This window comes from Stegastes partitus, unplaced genomic scaffold (genome assembly GCF_000690725.1).
Source record: "Stegastes partitus isolate 25-593 unplaced genomic scaffold, Stegastes_partitus-1.0.2 Scaffold444, whole genome shotgun sequence".
NCBI lineage: Eukaryota > Metazoa > Chordata > Actinopteri > Pomacentridae > Stegastes > Stegastes partitus.
The window spans coordinates 264337-284163 of record NW_007578175.1 but is presented as its reverse complement, the minus strand read 5'-3'; the positions used below and the strand labels follow the sequence as shown (position 1 = coordinate 284163).

The following is a 19827-nucleotide window of genomic DNA, read 5'->3' as shown; positions in this document are numbered from 1 at the left end:
ATTTTCAGCATATTGCCATTTTCAGAATGTTGCCAATGTTGTCTTACCTTGAACAGAATTGACGCCTGCTGCTGTGTAGACTCACTGAAAGTAGAAAGTTACAAACTCACAGGAGGCTGAGCTGTTGTTTTTATGATCCCAGCTGTTATTCTCTTCGTCTTTCTCACCTCATACATTTCTTTTCTCTCTCCGGCTCACCCCCTCATCATCATCGTCACCTCATCATCACCACCCCACAGTCCCGTTTCACCGTCCACATGAGTGTCTCCAAGCCCCCGCCGCCTCCCTCCACCTCCCACCTGGCCATCCCCCCTTCCTCCTCCTCCACCCCTTCCTCATCCGCCTCCTCCCCCTCGGCGACGCCCCACTCCACCGGTCCTCCCCCACCCTCGCCGGTCAAGATCTCTATGCAGGAGCACTTTGCCATTAACGTGTGCCCGGGGCCCATCCTCCCCATCCCACAGATCTCAGACTTCTTCCCACGTTTCCACGACTACCCCTGCACGCCACCGCCTCCCAGGGAGAAGAAGATCTTGAAAGAGGAGACTTTCAATGGGGAGACGGGCGGAGGGTTCAAGGATGGGGAGAGGAGAGGGGAAAACGACGGAGACAGGGAGGAGGCCGTCGACTCAGACGATGATGACAGTGAGTTCGGAGGAGGGAGAACAAAGTTGGGAAAAGTTGTGCAATGTCACTCCTGAAAATTACTGAGCAATACAGCGTAAAAACTGCACCGCCAACTCTGAAGCTTCAGAGAGGAGAATCATTTAGTTTTTCTCGGTTTCTGCATTTTTTTTTTCCCCTCAAAAGCACAACATATGCTTATAGAGTAATTGTGGAGTCAAAGCATTTTCCGAAAGTGTTTGTCACTCCCACTTTATGTGACACAGCGGCGCTGATGATTTATTACACAACGCTACAATAGTGGGACGCTAGTTTCTGCTCATTCCCAAACAGTAATCAAACACGACAGATCAATTCATATTAGGCGGCATCATGTTTTTAAGAGACCATCTGCTACAAATATGACTCAGAGCTTTTGAGTGTGTGTGTGTGTGTGTGTGTGTGTGTGTGCGTGTGTGTGTGTGTGTGTGTGTTTCATCGGATCTGTCTGTCAGTAATTGCCGTGGTTTGTGTTGCTTTTTTAGCCTACCTGGGAACGCTGGAGTTCACCCTGCTCTTTGATCAAGAGAACAACTGCCTTCATTGTACTATTCACAAGGCAAAGGTACACACAGTTTTAATATCTTCTTTGTATAAACAGACTGTCTATCTGTGTGGGATTGTGTAATCCTCCTTGAAGGCCCAGAAAAAAAACAATTCGCTCGTAATACTTTTTCCATTTGCACAAGACATCTAAACACCTTTGCAGAGGGACACGTTCGCCTCACATCTACAACTGCGCGTCAACTCAAGACGGAACTACGGATAAAATACTATTAGGTTGCTTTCGTGGACCCATTTGTTCTGGCCATCGTACAAGGACACCAGCCTTGCATTACATATTGCGTACTGTCACATGATGTTAATTATGTAAATCTCGCTGAACAGTTCCCTTGAGGACAACACAAAGGAGTCGAGGAGAGTAGAAAACACTGGCATAGAAAGAAACACCCAGAAGCACTATTGAGATGTAACTACAGTAGAAGAGGTCTGTCATGCTCGCTGTCTTTTTCTGACCCTGTCAGTTGTGTGAAGCGTTTGAGGGTATGATGACGTCACCTTTGACACTACAGTATGTGTTTGTGTGTGTGTGTGTGTGTCGGTGTCTGTGTGTGTGTCTGTGTGTGTCTGTGTATGTGTCTTCTCGTGTCCACAGGGACTGAAAGCCATGGACTCCAATGGACTGGCCGATCCATACGTCAAGCTTCATCTTCTCCCCGGGGCTAGCAAGGTCACTGCTCCAACCTTACCTCAATGGCAATTAACGTAACACGCTGCCACACTGGGCTGTCCCAGACACTGACACCCGCTTACTGAAGTTGTAAATCACATAGTAACTTGCGGTAAGAGAAGATAATTTATTTCACAGACTGAAACAAGGGACACACACACACATAATTAAGTGGAGAAAACAAACAGAAAAAACAATTATTTACTCTTTGTAAATAAAAAATCTCTCTTGTTGATTCTTGATTATCAGACACCGTGAAAAGGTCAGAAGGTGGAGAGACATGTAACATGGCAGCGGACTAATTCGCTGTGACGTTTCAAGCCGTTGAGCGGGAAGCATTTCGGTCGGTTACTGCTTAATGTGGCTCGTCCCGTGCTCCGCTTTATCAAGCACAAACATGTTCTGGTCCGCTGCGCCGCTCTTGTCTTGTTTTCAGCTCAAGCAGCAGGAAAGATAAGGCTTGCCACTATAGCAACCCCCAGCTGCGACAGAATGCAACCTGTTGTCGGCCATTTTGGCTCAAGGTTGGCAAGAAATTAGGTTACAATAAGTGCAAAGGAGGATACTGGGGCGAGTTAGGTTGGCCGGGGCGAAACGTCTGAGGTCTGAGATGCTAACATTAACAACGTCTGGGGGATTTTAAGTTTTTTTTAAAATTTGTCCTCCACCCCTCCTCTTTTCCCCTGTTGTCATCGCTCTCCTTTCCCCACTTGCAGCCCCTATCTCTGTCTCTATCTCGCTATCTGCCTGTGACCCTCTTTGACCTTGAAATACCAACAGTGTGCAGCGAGAGAGAGAGAGAGAGAGAGAAGGGAGACAACTGAGAGGGAGGAAAAGGGGGGAGGGAGTGGAGAAAAAGGGAGGGAGAGAGAGAGACAGATGAGGGGAGGACAGCAGCAGGTGGTTGTCATGGAAACAGGGAGGATTGTTACACGGCTCACGTCAACAGGCAAGTGTTGATGGGGGGGGGGGGGAGAGAGGGGGGGGCGGTATAGGTGGTGGTGTTGGGTTGGGGGGCGCGCAGAGAGAAAGCATCAATGAGTAGGTAAGCACCCATGAAGCGCCGTTCGCTAAATACCCACCAGACGGGGGCCACGTCACTCGGAAAGTAGGAGAGTGAGGAAGTGAGGATGACAGATTCTCACGTCTACCCGCTCAGACGTTCAGGGAATGTGAGCTCTGCGGTGACTAATCCAGAAAAAGGTTTTCGAGAAATGTTTCAAAATGCCGAGGACATGAGGCTCACGTCTCCTCTGCCCCGCACATTTTCCTTCCACCATCCACCGGTACCATCGCTCTCTTCAATACAGTCGAGCGCTGCTGTTCCCTGCGATGTCAAACACACACACTGCAACCCAAGCAGCTCGTGACCTTGTGTGTATGCAGACACGCGAAGGATTTAGTCACAGCCGCACAGAGAAGCTCCTGCCATCCCTCCCTCCTTCCTTCTCCATCACCGCCTCTCTCTTTCACGCACATAAAACAGGCACCGACACAGTGGTTCTTGGTGCCTCACTGATGGTTGTTGGTGTTTTCATCTGCCCGTTTCTGAACCGAGGCGAAAATTCACTCACTGCCACACTGTTCACTCGCTGGTCTGGGAGACTGAGTAAAAGGGGGACTGTGAAGTAAGTAAAAAGATCCATGCAGACTGATAGAGAGAAAAAGGGAGGAAGAGTGTGATGGACAGATGGTGAGATAGAGATAAAACATTTAGAAATAGATGCTAGTATGAAAGGAAGCAGAAAGAGGAGAGTGGTATTTTTTTATATGTTTGTAGATGGAGCGTGCGGTGTGATATGTGCTCAGGAAACCAACCCCAGTTCAGTCAAAAGAGGAGCGATGGCTGTTTGGGAAATAGTTGTTCTGTTGACTTGTGCTGGCACACATACAGCTGTGCAACACCGCTGTGAGTCGTGACTCTGCCCGTGTACGGCTCCTCCTGCACATTAACGAATCAAACAAATGACATGAATCAGAAACACTTGTTCCCCTTGATGGACCGAGCTCCAGAGGGCTGACTCTGGCAGATAAGCTGGAAAAAGGAGTTTCCAGCGTGAAAAAGAAGAAGGATAAAAAAAAAAAAAAAAGGGGAGGGGGGGCAGTGAAGGGAAAAAGAGGAAAGGCGGCACAGGCTGAACAATGGAGTGTGGGGACAAAAACAGACCAAGACAGAAAGAAGATGGCAGGAGAGGGTTCGGCATTTGGCCCTGAGGCGCTTTAGCAAGAGGCTGACAGTGGCAGAAATGAAAAGAAGAGGGCTGAGGTGTTTGACTTTGATGCTTTAGACATGAACAGGAGTACATTAACAGAGGAGTGTAAACACTTTCTTCACTGCCATGACATTCAGAGAGCACAAGGAGTCTAATTCTGCAAAAGTCTGCAGTGGTGGAAGATCCTTTACTAAAATCCATCTAGCACCACAAATAAAAGGCCTGTTATTTGCAAGTCGGAAATACAGTACAATACATTGCAGGCAGAACGGCATCTGTCACTGATGCACTGACATGTATGCACTAGTTGAGACTAGTGGAGTTGGTGCTATTTGTGGCCACCTTGTCCCTTTGTCGAGTAGTTTTAAAGATTCCATGTTTTGTCCACAAATTCAATGAGAACAACCAAAACTTCAACCAAAACGAACCCTGAGTTTGCCCTTCAGTAGTCTCTACGCTTCATCAAAAATGCATTGTGCTGAATTATTTCCTAAAACAGCTGGCAGTGTTTTAGCAAATGTTAGGAAACAGGAGTAAATACCGCATTTGTTGAAGACTATTTTAAAAGGCGGATTAATACACATTTGGCACTCTAGTGAATATTTACAGCAGCGTATTCGACGTGGGACACAAACACAAACAATGCTTGTGTTCACAATAAAAAGGCTCATATCAGCCAGTGCAACAATGTGGCTCATTTTTATAGAAATGCAGAATTAAACTTCCAGAGGGCCCCTTTGAAAGGTTTTTGGACAATGATGGAGCTCTAATGCACAGACAAACAAACTACTATACGTCCAGCTTTTTTGGCTACAAAGATAATACTTGTTAATAGGATCGGTTTAATGTTGATTTGGGTCTTTCATGTCATTTTCTAAGAATAAGAAAAAAATATACATTCGCGTACTTGTCCTTTAATGCACTGTATCAGATCAAGTACGAAAAAAATAACTAGAAGCCATTTAAGTGAAATACTTAAACTGAAGAAAATAAGGAAACCCTTCAAAAATTCGACTTAGAGACCTTATGTAAATACTTTTCACCACTAATATCCTCTCCTGCAGCTCAGAACAGCCAATTAGCTCTGCCTGTGGCTCTACAATGTCTTATTAACTCTGATTTTTATTACTAAAACGTTTATAGAATTTCAGCGTCTGAGCCAGAGGTTTGCTTTATGCGAAGAAATTGTATCTTGGGAGTTGGGAAAAAATTCGTTTTTCTGGGATCCAGTCCCACTCTCCACAAGGGTTTCTAAACATTAAAAAGAATACAATCCAAAATAAAAACTTAAACAAGATGAACCCATCCTGAAGGCAAATGTGGGAAATGAGGCAGCAAGCGGCTGCAAACTTTATTTATGGATGGTGAAGCTATTAGGGGCTTGTGGGCATTTCCTCTCCTGGAAAGCTTGAATTTTTCATGTTGATTGTGTTGTGCAGTTTAATTGGGTGCTGTGTTGTGTTGTATTTGAGACACAGTGCTTGTTTTGGAGGTCTGGCTGCTGCTAATATACTGTCTTATCATGTTGGGGAGGAGACAGATGAACAGGTGAGGCGAGAGGGAAGCCTTCGTCTTCTCACTCCCTTCTACAAAGTAGCCAGCAGATGTCTGCGATTTCCTGAGGGACTGAGATAAATGATGTTTCCCGGCTCTTCCTCTCTTTGTCCTTTTTCTTGATCTATTGTCGTTCGTTCTGCTACATTTTAGTGATCTTTAATTCTCTTTCTCTCATTCTGATCTGACGAATTTGCTCCCTCACCCTTGAAACATTCCTCACTCTTCTTTAATCCTTTAGATCCTTCCCTTTCCAGGGCTTTCTTCTCATATCTCCTCTCTTTCCCCTTTTGCAGGCAAACAAGCTACGCACAAAAACCCTCAAGAATACGTTGAATCCAGTGTGGAATGAAACGCTCGTGTATCACGGCATCACAGCAGCTGATATGACCACCAAAACCCTCAGGTAGGATTCTCAGCTCTGAAATTTCACTCCAGCCAGCCATTAGCACGATTCCCCAGACAGCCAGATGACTAGTTTATTATGCTGAAGATGAAGATCTATACTTTCAATCCTCCAGTGAACGACTAGTGAACAGCCTATGCTTCCCGGTGGGCTTTTCCAGGTAAATAATTCATTATTTCAGCCGGGCGACACCAGCCAACTGTTCCACTTGCTGTTGCTGCAGTGACTGCTCAGGTGTTGGCTGTGCCGCGAGTCTCCGCCCCCCTCCTTCCCACAGCGCTCTCCGTGTGGAGTGATTGAGGTCAAACGTAGCCATCTTGGCCCAAAAACTCTGACACACTCGTGTCATCCTGCGAGTGTAAGTTGATTCAGAGAGTTTCGCATGTGTTTTGTTTGTGAACGTGTGCAGCGCGTGCAATCAGTGTCAGCTTACCCGGCGGATTCATAATAGGGTTGGATGGCATTGTTTATCCTGAGGAAATACAACGCACGTAACGCACACGGAAGCGCACGCGCACACGTACGCCAGTGTCTCATCTACGCGGCACACACAAATGCAGACCGTCAGGTGTGTGCTGATCCTCTTGTGTGTACGTCAAGGGCAATCACTGGCAGGAAAGAACATGCATGGCCCCTCCTCTGCATGTGGACAAAACACACACACACGTACACACAAACAACACACGTCCTTGAGGTTTTACAAACACCCACGTCCGGAAATAACACTTTCTCTCCCTCCCCAAACACACGTGCATCCGCTGAAGAAGAGACCCCTCAAACTAGAGGAAACCCACCTGACCTCTGTTCAAGGACATCGCCCACAGTCACAAACCAGCATGGGGGCTCTGGGTAGCCAAACTGAGTAAGAGGAGGAGGTGGAGTGTGACCAGTGAGATGAAGAGAGGGAGAGAGAGGTGGCTGCCAAGACCAACAAAGAGAGCAGGAGGGAAAGCGTGAATGATGTCGAGTGACAGATAAGGGGGGTGTGGAAGAGGATACTAGGGAGGCCAAGACTGAGGAGGATGACAGAATGGACGGATGGAGAGAATCCAAGGGTCAATTGAAAAAGAGAGAGAAAGAGGGATTGGTGAAGATAGAATAGCTAGTAGCACGGATAAAGTGATGAATGAGGAAATTCACTTAGCAGAGGGAAAAAAAAAGCAGAGTGATGGGGAGGAGTTTGCTCAAAGGGGAGCCAAAAAAACGAAAAAATTAGGACAGTGAGAAATATGTGAGACTGCGAAACGAGACGGAGTGAATGAGACGCCGTCTGACAAGCAAGGAGAATGTGGAGAGCAAGTGACAGTCACAAAGAGAGAGGGAGGGAGAAAATCTGCTCAAACTCTCTCCGGATGTGTTCAGGCAGCAGCACGATACCTCCGCCAATAAACAGACTTTGTTCTCGTTGCTCCTCAGCAAAGCAGTGAGAGAACGGGAGAAACGGAGAGAGGGATCCCCCGTGTGATGTTTACTCACTGGGTTGTGCCCTTCTGCAGTCTCATCTGCTGGTCCCAGCAGGGCGCAGAGGAGGGGATGCTGCACTCTTTGATCCCTGCGCTCTGTGCACTGCTGAGCGGGAGGACTCTGCCCAGACTCAGCCTCTCTGTAGACCTGCCTGAAGGCCCGGACAGTGCAAAGTTTATTGTTGAACTGGGCCATACTGCAGTCAGGCTCAATATGTTCCACTTTAAAAGAATGGGCTTTCATGTGAGAACGAGGGTTATGTCAAAGCAATGTTTTATTCAGGTGTTTGGGGCCGGTGGAAACACTTACCAACACCTTTGAAGCTGAGGTACATTTAGACATCCAGCAGTCGACATAATGATTTTTTTTTTTTAGAGTAATTTTTCTTGTCGCTTGATGAACAAAAGTTTGGTGTGCTTTTTCTTTGAGCTCTTATTGTGACTTCTGCCAAATTGAGAGAAAAATATCTGACTCTGGCTGCTCACCAGCTAGCTGGTCTGCCTGCCGCTTGGTGCCGAGCAGATAGTGGAGAGAGGATTATTAAATCTATTTCTGTGAAAACAGCTGCCTGCCAGAAAGGATGCTATGAGAGTGAAGCACAAAAGTTGGGTTGCAGGGCCAAACAACTAAACAAAGAACCGAAACTTCCTATACAGCTTCATGAAGCCAAGGACTTTATATTTCAGTCCTGGGTGATTTGGTGATGCCTGTAGTTACTGTGGTAAAACCAAGCCTGGTTTACTGGCACAGAAAACACCCTCTGAACAGTTATTTTGCCAGATTTACAACAGTTTTGGGCAACACAGTAGCAGTGCTTAGCACTGTTGCCTCACAGCTCCAAGGTCTAGAGTTTGAATCTTGTCCTTGGGTTTTTTTGTGTGGAGTTTGCCTGCGTGGCTTCTCAGTGGGTTTCTGGCTTCCTCACACAGTCCAAAAACATGTTGAGGTTAATTAGTGAGTTTGAGGTGTGAATGTGAGTGTGCTTGGTTGTTTGTCTCTAAGTGTAGCCCTGCGATAGACTGGTTACCTGTCCAGGGTGTCCCCTGCTTTCACCACCCCCCCCACCCTACAGAGGATAAATCGGTGCATAGATAATGGATGGACAACAATATTCAAGAAACTATTTGTCTTCAGCATTGCTGTGGTGTCCAGCAACATTGTTTTTCTAGTGTTTGTTAGTGTAGAGGGACCAGGTTTTTGTTTGTCACGGAATGCTAGTGATGAGGGTATTTTAGCTTCTTTTAGTTTGTCCTCATGATGCTGCTGTCATCTGTAGTGTTATAGTCAAGACCATCTGAAGCAACACCGAGACAGGACAAGGACTTGGTCTGAGAGCAAGTCAAGACCAGAACCACACCATGTCCTACACTGCATGACACAATCCGATTAAAATGTGTAACACGTAAATGATGGCATTGCACCGGCACAGAGTCAGATTGCTAACTTAGCTTAACTTTCTTTATGCTTCCTTTGTAAGTGCTGATAAAAGCTTGATGTGGCCCAGCTGTCTCACTAAGTGCTGCATTAGAGAATTTGCATACTGCTGTGTGTTTTCTTTTAGACATAATTTTGAAGGTAGCAACGGTTTTATTACAGAAGACTTGACTGACATTTCCTAACAGACAGCAGCTTCTTCCCCCGTCTCCTGCATTCACTTTGTTGGAGTACGTGTGACAGCCAGTAGTAGCAGAAAAAGGGCTAATTAAAAATAAATCAAGTTATTGGTTGAAGCAAAACGTGTTTGCATACAATCACAATAATGATGTTAACGAATTAAATCAGACAATGCACAGGCAGTTTAATGATGCCCCTGCAGCTGTGGTCTTAACCACTCTTGAATTTGTTTAAAAAGTAGTTTTGAGACCAAGACTGATCCTGAGAACTACAGCACCAACTCTCTCACTGTTACACTAAATAAATACAGGCACAGAGATGAAGAAACCTATTTTAATAGCTTGTATTTTCACAGTAACATGATGACTCTGAAGCTAAGTTAAAGGTTTATTCCAAGTCACCTTGCTTTTTGATTTTGCAGGGTTTTGGTGACAGCTCTGGTTACTAGAGATGACTGTTGGTGAGGAATTAGTTTTCTGTTCATTCATGAATCATATTATCAAAGTCACAACTGCAGCATGAGACTGATGATATTGAGACCACATATAAGATGCAGAGTGGTCAAAATACACCCAATTAGTGGTTCTAAGAGAAGTTGGGACTGGTGAAGGAATCTCACATCGTTACCTGATCTGCTTTGACTTTGCTACTATGAAGGTACAAATGGGTTGGTTTTCCAGGCCAAATTTCTAACTTGGAGAGCCAGAACATTTCCCCTCATACCCCTGGACAATGCTGGTTCTGAGCTGCTGTGGCCACAGTTGGAGAAAAGGGAAAAGAGGTGTTCCTAAAGCTGATGGAGGCTCTGAGAGTCGTTCGTCTGTCCAGAAACAGAACCGTTTCATCTGAAAAGCCGTGGATGCAAGACAGTGCTTGCAGCGTGCAGTCTGTGCAATAGCCATGAAAAAGTGACTGTGATTAGTGATGACTGTGCTAACTAATTTAGAAGGGTCTGTCTGCAGACTGCAAGACAGGGACGAATGTGTAGCAGGAAGCATGTAAGTTGTGTGAGTCTAACTCTGGCTTTAACCAACGGGCATGACCTGAATCTTGTATTAGATGTGACTTGTAATGTGATGTTGCTATCAAGTGAACATGTCTTGTGGTAGCGTCCCTTGTAGGGGCGTGTCTTGTAGTCTTGTGTACTGCAGATAGATACTTTTGAACAGTAAGGGTCTGCTAAGCATCACTCTAGGAAAAGTGACAGCAGGCTGCGTGCAGGGTAAAGGGTGACAGTATCAACATCTAATATTAATGCAAAATACATTATTGAAAAGTGTACAAATGATGGAATGAACTGTTGTGTTTTCGTTATTTTTAATGCTCTAAAAAAGTAACAAGCCTCATGATTTCAGTATGCAGCTTAAGCTGCCTTGTGCCTAATGCTAGGTCAGTAGCAGCCTGAAGTGAAAGTGTATAATACTCATGCATTCAAAGGATGAAAAGTTGTTTTGATTAATGTGCTGCAAAGAAAACTACCAAAGTGATAACCTCTGTGATAATTATCTGCACTATGCTTCCACTGACTACTCCACAACAATGTGAATATTTTTAATGTGAAGCAGTGGCAGTAGGAAATGGATTACATAAACACATAATTTGCCGTGAATCCCTCTTGCTTTAGTCAATTTGAATTCAGTGCCGGTATCATGCTCTACTGCTGAAATTTACTCTATGAGGAGGTAATTGCTGGATGTAAATACATTTAATGGCTAAAAATAGCAGGAAAATGTTGACTGTTAGTAGTAGGCTGTCAAAAATAGAGTTTGATTTGATGGAAATGTCTTTAAGCAGTTTTTTTTTCTTTTTTTTTTTCTTTTTGCTGTTTAGTGTTTCAACCCCCATCTGAAGTGGTGATAAAAATTGGAGTGAAGCCAAAAACTTTTGAGTCATTAAAAATTTCTTTGGTGTCAAGCCCATCCTACTGCGCTGCTCTTTGTGCTGGAGGACAGATGCTGAAAGAATAGTTCTGCAGTGTGTAGAGTGGTGAGAGATGAGAAGGTTTGTGCAGTTATTCATTTATTTCTGCTTTCATTCACTCATTTGAGCTGAGAATGATTATATAAAGCCATTACGTTGAGGCAAAATACAAAATGGGACAACTAAATAGACGACGGTTATGAAATGGCTCAGAGAAGAAAAATCCTTCAAAGTTAGAGCGGTACAACATTTTTTTAGATTCTGTATTCAGTGACTCTTAGCCTCAGTGTGCAGACAATTTCTGTAAAGGCCACTGGAGGTCCATTCTGTTATTAAGAATGAACCAGCTGAGTAAACTAATAACTAACGTCCTCAACCCAGACTTCACGGTTGGCCTCATACCGGCTAATCCTTTAATTGGTGCAGCAAGGCCGCCAGAGGTGCTCTCGTCTTGAGTGAAAAGTCCACTGAACTGGAATATGCTGCAAAAATCTCCATCTTGACAAGTTATTTATTCAGTTACAGAGTTTCACTATTATAATTGCCTCAATACATTTGAAAGAAATCCGAGCTAGTTTTGATCTCTAGTAAAAGTCTGCTATTTCAGGGCTGATTTTGTGAGCCGTCACTAAAAATAGCTTGAACACGAGAAACCGCACAGTAGATTTATCTGTCTCCTGTCTGAGGTCTGAATATGAGACAGGCTCAGACTGCTTTATTACAGAGGGGGCCCACATGATGTTGAGATTAGGTCCAAATTTCTCTATCAGTTGCTGCAGTCTGGCTCTGCCTTTGGGCAGATTCCAAATGATTTTAACAGCAGCAACAGCGACATGTTACCTCAATCCATCCCCTGATTTTAATGACACGACCCCTTTATGTGCATTTTAATTTACAAAAAAAAAAAAGAAACGAGGCGTGTTAATGCATGCGTGCCTCTGGGAGAAGTTCATCTTTAAGAGTCCTTGTGACTTTTAGCACTGAAACAATTAACAGGCTGCCAAAAAACAGCAGAGAGGTGGAACATGTGGAGGTGTGGTGATGAGAGGCGGGTATCAAGAGATACAGTGTGTGTGTGTGTGTGTGTGTGTGTGTGTGTGTGTGTGTGTGTGTGTTAAAGGAGCACAAACATGATTTCTGTGCCAGGTTTAGTCGATCTCCTCTCTATTTCTTCCCTCTAGCGCTCTGTCCTTCTGTCGAGCTTTGTCACAGACTTGTGCTGTCCCCGGCTGTGGGGAGATAGGAACAAATCAAGGACTTGATTTGGTATTGGATGGAGGGCGAGTCTGAGATTGGCTATTGGATGTCTCAGATGACGTGTAGTCAGGGAAAGACAAAAAGCTTTGATTAGATGTTCAATGTTGTGCAATAATGACATTTATGGGTGTGGTTGTTTCAGCTAAAAGATTGTAGCTGTCAGTCGCTGCGTCCCCCGCAATGGTTCAAACTGAATTATCTCTAAGATGGATTTCCGTGGCATTTAGTACAGACATTGCAGTGCCCAGAGGATAAATTTGAAATCAGACAATGAATCTCCCAAATGTTTGTGATCTCCTAAATTTCTGTCTGGTGTGTTTCTGAGTGAAATTTCTCAACAGCTGTAAGATTGATTGCCATGAAAATTGGTACAGACACTAATGTCTCCCTCAGTGTGAACTGTAATAGTCTTCACTTTATTTAGCGCCATCATGGAGTCAGAATTTGAATTTGTCTAACATTTTAGAACAACAGCGTCTCAGATCAAGGCCCACATCCCAAAGTTCAAGAAGCAGAAACATCTCAACATTAACTGCTCAGATGAGGCTGTGTGAAACAGGCAAATTACTGCAAAACAGTCACCAATGAGGGAGACCAGAAAAGGAAGGCTTGGAATGGATATCAATTCAGTTCAGCTCAATCAATTCAAAAATCTCTTTTTATTCCTAAGAGGGAGTCATTCCTGAGGCTAGAGGAATGAAAGAGATCACACCACGACACATAAGGCGACACATGAAGATCGACTGTGGTCTCGCATACATCATTAGAGCTGAAGAAATCTGTGGTTTTTAAATGAACGGATGGTGTCTGCATGTGTGGTTCCCGTCATGAGTCATGGAGGAGGATCTGTGATGGTGTGCGGGGGCTTCGCCGGTGACACTGTTGCAATTTATTTAGAATTCAAGGCAACACTTAACCAGCCCGGCTATCACAACATAAGGCAGCAACATGCCGTCCCATCTGGTTCGGCATTTAGTCGGACTATGATTCGTTTGTTCAACCGGACGATGAGCCAAAAGCACACTTTTGGGCTCTGTGAGGGCCTTCTTGACCATGAGTGACAGTGTGATGCATCGGATTACCTGTCCTCCATAACCACCTGAACACAACAACGGTGGTTTGGGATGAGTAGGACTGCAACAAGTGTATGTGAGAACTTTTTCAAGACTGTTCAAAAAGCAAAAAAAAAAAAATCTAGAACCTATTTTTACCTATTTTACTTATTTGTTTACTACATAATTGCTTTGTATTATTTAATAGTTTGGTGTTCTTCAGTCTACAATGTAGAAAATAGTAAAATGAATAAGAAACCCTAGAATGAGTCAGTGTGTCTAGACTTTTGGATATATATATATATATAAAAGCATAAAAAATACTGCAGCAAGGTCATTCTTGTTGTCATCAAAGGCATTTTTACTGCTTCTCCTACTACTTCATTTCATCTCCGTTAATGTTACTCATAAGACGGATATTTTTCAATGACTCCACACTAAATTTGGCACCACAGCTTGAACAGATTCCACGAGCATCTGCTTGGTTTTTATGGGAATTCTAAAGCCGGAAAATTGTGGGAGAGGGCAGGAGGAAACGGATGGAGAATATGCCCAGAGGAATCAAAAAAAGTTTGCACAGACACCCTACATGTATGACAGAGCAAAGGGATATAAATCATCTGACAGCCGTGGTCATGAGTCACAGCTATTCTGAAGCTTCTGCTGGAGATACTCATCAGTTATGACTAAAAGGCTGGAACCAGCATGTCAAACTTCCAACTGTCAGGGGGACGGGAAAAGAACAGGAAGAGGGGGAAGGTGAGTGTGAAGAGAGGGAGAGAGAGAGGAAGGCAGAGAATGAGAGAGTGAAGAACGAGGAGAGAGGAAGAAAAAAAAAAAAACAAGTAGCGACAGTCCATGTGGGAATATCTGAGTACAGAGAGAGAGTTGCAGCAGGTGATGGGCTGTGAAGATTCAGCTGTGGCTGATGGAATACAAACCCTCCATCAAACATCATCATCGCTTTGAATAAGCGTGCTCTGTGGAAGAAATCATTTTTACAGAAGCAGCACTGTGGCGATACAGAAGAAGATATTGATTCAGTTGTCTCCTGTTAAATTTAGAGTGCAACTAAAAAGAGAAATACGATTCACACACAACTCCCATCATTCATGAGGCTGAGCTCATCTTGTGTTGCAGATGGAGGAGCTGATTGACTGATCAGATGCACTTCTGATACATTTGGCACATGCTGCTCTGAAATGAGCAGAGCAATGCAGTAGCAGGGCTTCATCTTCAACTTTTTATTGACCCACCTGCTTCTCTTTTCTGTGTCTGTCTGTCTGTGTGTGGGTGTGTGTGTGTGTGTGTGTGTGTGTGTGTGTGTGTGTTCATGGATGCAGGCTGTGTGTCTGCGACATGGACAGACTCGGAAGAAATGAATTCATCGGAGAGGTGAGAGTGGCTCTGAAAAAACTGAGAGAGGGCGAGAACAAACGCTACAATATGGGCCTGGAGAGAATTGCACAGGTACGTGCTGCTGCTGTGTATGGACTGCTTACATACAGACCAAATGGGTTTCTGTGGACATATATATCAAGAAGTGTCCTATTTTCCTTGTGCATGTTTGCCCAGGGGCTACCAGGCATCAATTTCCAATGCTGCATTATATTGTGTAATAGATATTCACCTGGAGGCTCTGTAGGCTATCACCACCATCTCTCTCTCTCTCTCTCTCTCTCACTGTGTCTCATTTCAGAATAAAGAAACCAACAATCAAACGGTGGAACAGGGAGCAGTCGTGGCAGAGGAGGAGGTAACGCCATCATCAGCTTTATCGTCATCAATCTTATTATTAGAATTTTTCAAACCAAAACATGCGTCACTTTAATTTCCTATTACTCTCCTATATCTAATACATTCCCTTATCGCTCCAGTGACTCTAATCTGTCATCTATTTCCCCCCTTCTCTGAAGAAAAAGAAAGTTTAATTAGACGTTTTTTAATCAGTGTCTGAAGCATGAACTTGTAACAGACCAAGGAAACTACTCACATGAACGTCCACAAAGCAACAGATTGTGAATCACACCAGTGCCGCCAGTCCAGTGTTTTCTCTTCTCGTGGTGGTTATCTCATTTCTCTTCATGGTTTCAGAGACAGAGGCTAATAGCTTTTGGTCTCTGATTAGACTCAGTGTATGGTTTAACCTGGAGATTAAACAGAGAAGGGAGCAGTGTCATTTTTCTGAGCTCAGATAAGGCCTTTAATTACAAGCTTTAATTTGAAACCCTTCACACAGCCACTAAACAGTGAAACTGTTGCAACAAATCTCAACTAATCTTATTCAAGCATTATTTTAATCTTGTTGTTGTTTCATTTTTTTTGTTGTTGTTTTTTGTTTTTGTTGCTTTGAGTACAAAAGTGTAAGGAGAAAGTTTGCTGACCCCGCTGTAGGATTCCCCACTGTGCATTTGCACTGGAGGAAGGAAACGTCAAGGTGGAAGCAGGTGCTGTGTCTGACACTGTTGCTTTCTGTGTCCCCAGCGTGGTCGCATCCTGGTGTCACTGTGCTATAACACAGAGAAGGGCTGCCTGCTGGTTGGGATCATACGCTGTGCCCATCTGGCTGCCATGGACTCCAACGGCTACTCTGACCCCTTCGTCAAAATGTAAGTCACATCAGATATTCATGAACAAACCTGGTATTCTACAAATTGCACTCATGTGCCGCTTTTCTGCAATGGTCATTCATTATTAATGTGGCGAGTGCTGTGATGTTCTTAGTACAGCAAATATTAAGGGTGTGGAATGGAGATAGATATGTCTATGCCTTATTGGTGTTTTTTGTTTAGCCATGCTTTCTAATCACAAACATATAATCTTAACTGTAGCCATTACAGACACTGAGAGAATATCCAATTAAAGATCTGAGGTGATCATGATGCTGAATCTAAACCATCCATCCATCCATTATCTATACACCGCTTAATCCTCACTAGGGTTGCGGGGGAATCTAAACCATTAGGTGTTTATTGGATTCCACAGTGGCTTTAATTTGGAAATTTGTTCACTGTTCCCACTCTTCAAAGACTGACTAACTCCTTCTTAAGTACTATCAAAACTGCCAAAATCAATATGAGCTCAAACATGATTTAACAAAGACTTAGTTCAAGTAAGGCAAAGTAAACCTTGCGGTCCCAAAGGGGAAATCTGGGCACAATGCTACAGTCTGTTGCATTACATGAGACAAAAAAAAAACAGCCCAAAAACACGAGCAGACATTTGAGTATACAAAAAGGGAACTCTAAGGATTGGTAAGCATAAAATCCTTGAGTATGTATTGCACCGGAGCTCATCACCTTGCTGGAGGCTGGAACAAATGATATCCTCTAGCAGTTTGATTTGCTCTTCAGCACCCTAAGACTTTATGGTGATGACAGAGGTTAATATTCAGAAAAAAGGAACTATTGAAGGTTTTTCGTTGTGTGCTTCATGACTACCTGCTCATACAGTCTCTGCATGGGCTTGTATTTTGTCATTAACTCCTTCATAGCTGTTTACTGCACAGTGACAAGCCTGCGTCTTTGGTTGCGCTCAGTTTGTCACACTATGTCTGTTTGACTACTGTGCAACCAAACTTCTCAAAACCACAGAAACATCTGTGCATGTCACTTAACAAACTTTACCATTGTGTTCAGGTTATATGGTTCTCATACCTAAACTCGGTGTTTGCAGCCAGCAATAAAGAAGTTTAAAAATAGCTTTGTACCAAGCATTACAATGCAGGGAGGTGAGTACTTTTATTGAGATGGTTAATTCGCCCAAAAAATAGCAGGGCTGCCTCACTGCATGATCCAAACCCTGGACATAACCGTGGCAGATTGCTAGCTCAGAGATTTATTTTTTTCTCAAGTGAAGAGAATTTTAAAAATTGGTAACAGGTGTTTTGCAGAAGGGGAAGAGAAAGTCATGTGAAAATGTACTGCTTGTTGCGGGCTTATACCAGCAGTCTATATTCAGTTAGTCAGACTAACTTGATACAAACAGAATGTACAATGTACTCATAGGATACTGATTTCACAGTTAGTACTCAAAATACACGACAATTTCTTGTTTTGCACAACCAAAAAGTGACATACAACACGAATTTAAAAGACATCCTCAGAATGAAGTTACATTTATTTAACAAATAAATGATTTCCCTAAAAATATAACAGTACTTTATAAGTTTTTCTTCTGGAAACTATTTTGAATTGTTTTTAACTTTGTGAGGCTATTTCTCTTTCATTATGGCAGTATTGCACTTTGACAGCTTACGTAGAGCTTGCATTTCTCAGTGTGCTTTCTGACTTTTTGAACATTCTTCATCCTGTCATTTGTCTAACGCGAACACGCCAAAGTAATTGCTGTCAGCTCAGAATTACTGTGTACGTACAGGTGAGGTTAGAGGGCTCTGAGGCTGCTCAGTAAACCTGCAGTTACAGTGCACAACCTTCGCTCTATTTCACACCTGCTTTGCCCTTTAACCAGCTTGACAGACTTGAGGGGGGTGTAGCCAGATGGCCTGCAGTGACACCAGCATGGCAAAAACACCCACACACCTGAATCATGCGTGCATGTGTACATTCCAAGACTTTATTGCATTAGGGACAGAAATGTAAAGTGAACATAAGTCTGACTGACCTTAAAGTAACGACTCTTTTCTGAGTTGAAATAGGATGCTGCTATGAGAGCCTCAAAGTCTCGTGGAAGGTGTTGATCAAGCTGCAGGATGGAGGTGGATGCAGTCTCCTGATTGTACTGTACTCTACCCAGTGAGACTAATACTTTTCTCAGCCAACGCAGGTCTCTCCAGAGTCTAAAACACAGAACCAAAGAGAGACAAAGTGTCTGACACTATATGGCTGAGCCAGTGTGCCTGTAAGGCATGGATGGTGACAGATAAAGCCCACACAGCCTAATCTCTGATCAGCCTGCTGCTCTTAAATACCAACAGTGCAGGCAGGAAGAGCTCCCACACAGGACAACCGTTCCTGTAAACCAACGCCACCTCCAGCAGTGGGAGGTTTCAAGGTAGACGAGGCATCAGGTTGCTGAAATTGCCTCTATAACAACTTTCAAATGCTCCGAAGCAGTTTATACTTTCTTCTTTTGATTAAATTCAGCATAGGAGTCAGTTTCAGTAATCAGTCAGTTAATGTCTTCACTATTTTTCATATTTTGACCAAGATGATGTTTGTTTATGGCATGAGGATGATGGATCCTTTGTGTGCCTGATGTAGATTTAAAGCTGGAATGTGCTTCTGCCTGCAACACGTAAGCTGATATGCATTGGCGTCATTCAATGATGTTCACTTGGCTGTTTTCTTTTATTCCTTACGCCTACTGACGTGTATCTTTACTCTGTACTTTTTTCTTTTTTGTTTTGAACCCGACACTTGACAGGAAGTTGAAACAACCAGTCAGCTTGTTTGACACTTTGTTTGAGATGTCTGAGTCGTGCACATCAGCTCCTCTGTGAGCCTTGGCACCCCCGGCAACCAAGTCTAAGAAAATGTTTGGAGAATATTGTGAGCACAGCCTTACATGAAGGTCTGGATGACCCAGTAAAGGAAAGATGGAGCCACACAGTTCTTTTATCACATCTCTTTTGTGCTGAGAAGTTTGAACAGAATGAGCGGGGCAGCTACAGTTGCCATATTGAAAAACATTTTTATCTAATGGTGCTTTCACTATAGGTTGTACAAGTGGGAAATAAAACTTTGTTTTTCTAGGTCTCATCAACTGTTGGCAAGTTTAAATCTTGTAAAAAAAAAAACAAAAAAACCTTTCTGTCTCTCAAACACGTATGGATCTTTTGTTCTTTTTCTCCAAGCATTGCTTTGTTTCTCTACTTTAACAATGGCTCCTTGTACTTCTATTCTGATGTGATGTTTCAGAGCACAAGGGTAGATTACATGTGCACTAACAATACACAACTGGCTCTTCTTTCTATCCCTCTTTTTTGCCCATTTCCATTATGCCTATGTTGCACTACATTTTCTTTTGTCATCTCTTCCCTCGCTTGTGCTGCATGATTGCACCGGCTGCTTATTCTTGTACAGATTCTGGTAGATTACAAGATTTGTTTAAACCACTGTTCTGCTCTCTTTGTATCCATCACATACAGCCTTGTTTACCTCAATGCAGTGGATGTGCTGCAGAAAATATGCCGCCCTTTGGGTTTATTTAGGTGAATTACGTCCTTGGAGTATATGGAGCAATTAAATCGACATAGGATTTAATTTGCCTAGCTAGCTTTCTGACTTACTTCACTGTCAGAGTGCTGATGTCCTGCAGCTGTAACACCAGAAATCCTCTTGAGGAATCTGTAACTAAAGCGGATCTTGATGCCAGCATGTGTATATATATATGTGTGTGTGTGTGTGTGTGTGCATTTGTCCAGAAGGCTTTTCCAATTGGTTTCTTCTCTCTGCGACTCTTATTCAGCCTTTAGAAGCCACTCGAGTGACA

At 43.5% G+C, this 19827-nt stretch overlaps 1 protein-coding gene across 1 annotated transcript in view; it reads left to right on the top strand.

Moving 5' to 3' along the window:
• The first annotated feature begins 257 nt into the window (after window positions 1-257).
• Window positions 258-19827, top strand: part of doc2g (double C2-like domains, gamma) — a 31418-nt gene continuing 11848 nt past the window's right edge. The window contains exons 1-7 of the mRNA XM_008286264.1: window positions 258-645; window positions 1149-1228; window positions 1820-1894; window positions 5958-6067; window positions 14718-14844; window positions 15074-15130; window positions 15859-15983. Coding sequence (XP_008284486.1) covers window positions 258-645; window positions 1149-1228; window positions 1820-1894; window positions 5958-6067; window positions 14718-14844; window positions 15074-15130; window positions 15859-15983 — 962 coding nt within the window. The remainder of the gene's footprint in view (window positions 646-1148; window positions 1229-1819; window positions 1895-5957; window positions 6068-14717; window positions 14845-15073; window positions 15131-15858; window positions 15984-19827) is intronic.